This window comes from Ictalurus punctatus, chromosome 1 (genome assembly GCF_001660625.3).
Source record: "Ictalurus punctatus breed USDA103 chromosome 1, Coco_2.0, whole genome shotgun sequence".
NCBI lineage: Eukaryota > Metazoa > Chordata > Actinopteri > Siluriformes > Ictaluridae > Ictalurus > Ictalurus punctatus.
Genome location: NC_030416.2, coordinates 38,346,568 through 38,351,661, shown reverse-complemented (window position 1 = coordinate 38,351,661; position 5,094 = coordinate 38,346,568). Strand labels below are relative to the sequence as shown.

At 41.8% G+C, this 5,094-nt stretch overlaps 1 protein-coding gene across 6 annotated transcripts in view; it reads left to right on the top strand.

The window, feature by feature from the left end:
• Positions 1–1,547: 1,547 nt before the first annotated feature.
• Positions 1,548–5,094, top strand: part of si:ch73-103b11.2 (protein outspread) — a 64,351-nt gene continuing 60,804 nt past the window's right edge. For 4 of the 6 annotated variants that reach the window (XM_053684810.1, XM_053684808.1, XM_017473137.3 and 1 more), the window contains exons 1-2: positions 1,549–1,894; positions 4,436–4,701. In XM_053684810.1, coding sequence (XP_053540785.1) covers positions 4,582–4,701 — 120 coding nt within the window. In that variant the 5' untranslated portion in view covers positions 1,549–1,894; positions 4,436–4,581. Of the gene's footprint in view, positions 1,895–2,027; positions 2,211–4,435; positions 4,702–5,094 lie in introns of those variants that run through there. The other 2 variants (XM_053684813.1, XM_053684807.1) reach the window with 2 other exon arrangements.

The following is a 5,094-nucleotide window of genomic DNA, read 5'->3' as shown; positions in this document are numbered from 1 at the left end:
GTTATATTAACAAACATTTGTTTAATAAGTTGATTATTTGCGCTCACCTCCTTTATATTCAGATGCATACAATATTATTTTCAAAAGCTACATATTAATTTATAAACATGTTATGAATATATTCACACTACGCTGCTGCTGAGTTCTGGATCCTGATTGGTCAGAAGGTGTTGATTTTTTAAAAACAGCAGCTCTGAATGCAGTTAGATGTTGATATGGTGCAGTTTTCTCCAGGGTAAGGAGACGTTTATATAACTGTTATGGAAGGAGTCTCCAGTGTCAGTCAAGTTTTCAGGACAGAGGACGCTTCTTCGCACTTTCTCAGAAACACCACAAGCTGTGATTTTTTTGTCTTATTCGAGAGAGACAGAATAGAGAGAGAATTAAGAGAGAATAAAGAGAGAATAGAGGGAGAATAAAGAGAGAGGATAGAGAGAGAATAGAGAATAAATAGAATAAAGAGAATAGAGAGAATAAAGAGAATAGAGAGAGAGAATAGAGAGAATATAGAGAGAATAGAGAGATAATAGAGAATAAAGAGAGAATAGAGAATATAGAGAGAATTTAAAAAGGCTGGTGAGGGAACGAGTGTTTATAGCTGCTATAACGTAAGTGAGAACTGCTGAAAAGTATTTGGAAAACCTCATAGAATTTCTAATGGTTATAATGGGAACTGTAATGATCCCTGTTGTCTCTACTGGTAATTTGATTGGTGGCATGTTATGGTTAGTGGATACCATTAAGGACCAATAAGAGTAATGGTTTTAATATTTAAGTGATGGTTTGTAATGGTATTTGTGGTGGAAACCATTAGAATTTTTGTGATGGTTTCTATTGTGTTTTTTCAGCAGGGTTGTTTCATGAACATTTGCATTATAAACGTTCTTTAATAAATAAAGACACGTTTCATTGTGAAATTGCTGTGGGACAAGAGGAATAAAACACTTAGGGATGTGCTGTTATAGGAAACTTGGTGGTGTGTAACACTAACTCTGCTTTAAAAGCACGCCCTGAAGTGTTTTATTACTTATTTCTAGTCTACAAATGAATCAATACATAATCTCAGTAAAGTTGATTATATATTATGGGTTAGGACCCCATGTGTTTAAACATGAAAAAGATTTTAAAAAAACATAAAAAATAAAAAGATGACGTGTGTTTATAAAGCATATTGATCTTGGGTGCAGGAACGTGGTTTGACCTGCAAGTGGCGCCAAATCCACGTGACTGTTTATCAACCCGACATTACAAACCGCTCCTGCGCTGATCATCTTCATTACCGTGACTCACTAACCTCCTGGTCTATACAGGAATGTGTTTACTCTAAAATAAAACTATTCATGGAATTAAAGAGTGAATAATTAGGGATTAAATGTGTGGGAACTTCCTGTCCTGTCCACCGAACTTGATTCCCGTTGTTTCTTCCCTAAAGCGCACGCTCCGTTACCATTGGATACGGATTCCGTCATGACACGGGGGCTGGTGGGCGGGTCTATCCCGATAATTGGGTGCTGGAAGCCGCCAATCATATGGAGCCCCTCCTGTTCGTGTGTTATGTGGTGTAAACTCCAGTGTAGTGTGTGTATATGCGCGCGGGCGCGTGTGTAAGTGTGTGTGTGTGTGTGTGTGTGTGTTATCCGCTGCCCGGGTGTCCGCCGGAGTCTGCGCAGATCTAACGGCTGGACGATTCCGCTGATTTTCCCAACGCGAACTCTCTGAGACATCAAATAACCGGCAGCAGTAATGGAGCTCGGACATTTCCGCCGCACTGCCCGCTGCTTCTGACTGCGCGTGAAGCTGCGCCCCTGCGCCGGACCCCCCAGTGTGTGTGTGTGTGTGTGTGTGTGTGTGTGCGTGCGTGCGCGCGCTTGCTTATATTTCCTCCGGCTGCTGGGTAAGTATTTCATGGACTCGGGTTAAAGTACCCGCAAGTGTGTGTGTGTTTGTGTGTGTGTTTTTAGAGCGCACCCGGGAGTGTGTCTGTGTGTGTGTGTGTGTGTGTGTGGTGTGGGGAGGGTGGGAGACTCGGGGCTGTGCGGTGTAGCTGTTAAACACTGCACTGATGCAGCTTTATTCATTCTGATGCGCCGAAAGTTGTGCGTAGTTTGTGTCCAGACTGCAGTTTCACGGGGACCTATGAGGACAGGGACAGTTTCATTAGTACAGTTTCTTGAGAACCTTTGAAGACATGGACAGTTTCATGAGGACCTGTGAGTACAGGGACAGTTTCATGAGGACCCCTGAATCTGCAGTTTTCCTCTATATTATGTTATTGATTAGGAGTTGTTGTTTTTTTTTTTTTTTAAATAATCTCTGATTACATTTAATATTGGTTGTTTTTATAAGTGCTTTTTGGTGATTGGATATATATGTTTGTAATAATTTAATTAATTGATTGAACATTTACTGGACATTTAGAATTTATTATTAGGATGTAAATAAACACATGCCTTTACAGTTTTGCCCATTAAGGCGACACACTACAAGTGAATGGGGTAATTTGTTTTTAAAAGAATATATGTCAATGATTTTTTTTAACTGATTTAATTTGACAACAATGATTTTGATAAAAATGAGTTTAAGAATGAATGTGTTTTCATGTATTTATTTACTAGTTAGTGTGATCTAGCAGAGATATGAAATGATGTGATTGTGAAATGGGTGGAGCTTAAAGCCTTGTTCAAAGTTGCTAAGTTTTACATTACATTACATTTATTCATTTAGCAGACGCTTTTCTTCAAAGCGACTTAGAAATGAGGAAAACTTCCAGATAATGTGAGCACAAGTGAGGGGAAAAACCATGAAATAAACACATTACTGCTGAGTAATTATATTACTACAGTTTAAGAGCTGTGTTATAGATGAAATAATATCCAAAAATCTCAAATAAATGATTGATGTAATTAATTGTAGTGTCTTGCCTTAACGAGTGTGGTGAAAGGATGTACATATTTGCAGGGTTTTGTTGGATAAATAATTAATTAAATGCAATTGATTGGACATTGGATAAATACTTTATAGTTATACCAATTTAATCTGATATTTGTGCATTTTTTTGTAGAAATTCCTCGTCTGAACGTTTTGTTGTTATCAATCTCTGAAAGTTTGTTTATTAAGATAATGGCTTTAATTTAACATTTGGTCAGTTTCAAGGCAGTGTACATTTTGATTAGACATTCAGTAGGCTGGATGTCTTCAACTGGACATTTGTTAGATATTTAGAATATTTTATATTATTTATAGGGTATTTGTTGAAACTTTTATAACTGATTAGACTAAACAGTTTTATGTATTATATAAAATGTATATTATATATATTATTTATAAGACATTGGGAGGGTATACTACAACATGAGTGATTGGACATTATCATAAAGACTTTGTTTGGGCAATAACTGCATCTTTTATTAATTTCTTGAATGACTGTTGATGATTGGACTGGGTGGTGTGTTATGAAGTCAGTGATCGGACACTAGGTAGTGTGAAGTCAGTGATCGGACACTGGGTAGTGTGAAGTCAGTGATCGGACACTGAGTGGTGTCAAGTCAGTGAGCGGACACTGAGTGGTGTGTAATGAAGTCAGTGATCGGACATTGGGTGGTGTGTTGTGAAGTCAGTGATCGGACACTTGGTGGTGTGTTGTGAAGTCAGTGATCGGACACTGGGTGGTGTGTTGTGAAGTCAGTGATCGGACACTTGGTGTGTTGTGAAGTCAGTGATCGGACACTGGGTGCTGTGTTGTCAAGTCAGTGATCGGACACTGGGTGCTGTGTTGTCAAGTCAGTGATCGGACACTGGGTGCTGTGTTGTCAAGTCAATGATTGGACACTGGGTGGTGTGTAATGAAGTCAGTGATCGGACATTGGGTGGTGTGTTGTGAAGTCAGTGATCGGACACTTGGTGGTGTGTTGTGAAGTCAGTGATCGGACACTGGGTGGTGTGTTGTGAAGTCAGTGATCGGACACTTGGTGTGTTGTGAAGTCAGTGATCGGACACTGGGTGCTGTGTTGTCAAGTCAGTGATCGGACACTGGGTGCTGTGTTGTCAAGTCAGTGATCGGACACTGGGTGCTGTGTTGTCAAGTCAATGATTGGACACTGGGTGGTGTGTAATGAAGTCAGTGATCGGACATTGGGTGGTGTGTTGTGAAGTCAGTGATCGGACACTTGGTGGTGTGTTGTGAAGTCAGTGATCGGACACTTGGTGGTGTGTTGTGAAGTCAGTGATCGGACACTGGGTGGTGTGTTGTGAAGTCAGTGATCGGACACTTGGTGTGTTGTGAAGTCAGTGATCGGACACTGTGTGCTGTGTTGTGAAGTCAGTGATCGGACACTGGGTGCTGTGTTGTGAAGTCAGTGATCGGACACTGGGTGCTGTGTTGTCAAGTCAATGATTGGACACTGGGTGGTGTGTGATGTGTGCATGTGTTTGGCAGGTTTCTGTACACCTGGATCCTCTACAGTCCAGGATGTGGGCGTGTCCCGAGGGGTGCTGCATGGGATTTGGATCGGAGTGGTGCAGGTGATGCAGCATTCCGGGCAGTGTTCAGTTTAATAGATCGAACAGATCAGACTTGGCATCATGGCGGCAAAAGAGAACACTTGCCGTAAGTTCCAGGCGAACATCTTCAACAAGAGCAAGTGCCAGAACTGCTTCAAACCCCGAGAGTCACACCTGCTCACTGACGACGACTACACACAGGTACACACACACACACACACACACACACCTGCTCACTGACGACGACTACACACAGGTACACACACACACACACACACACACACACACACACCTGCTCACTGACGACGACTACACACAGGTACACACACACACACACACACACCTGCTCACTGACGACGACTACACACAGGTACACACACACACACACACACACACACACCTGCTCACTGACGACGACTACACACAGGTACACACACACACACACACACACACACCTGCTCACTGACGACGACTACACACAGGTACACACACACACACACACACACACACACACACACCTGCTCACTGACGACGACTACACACAGGTACACACACACACACACACACACACACCTGCTCACTGACGACGACTAC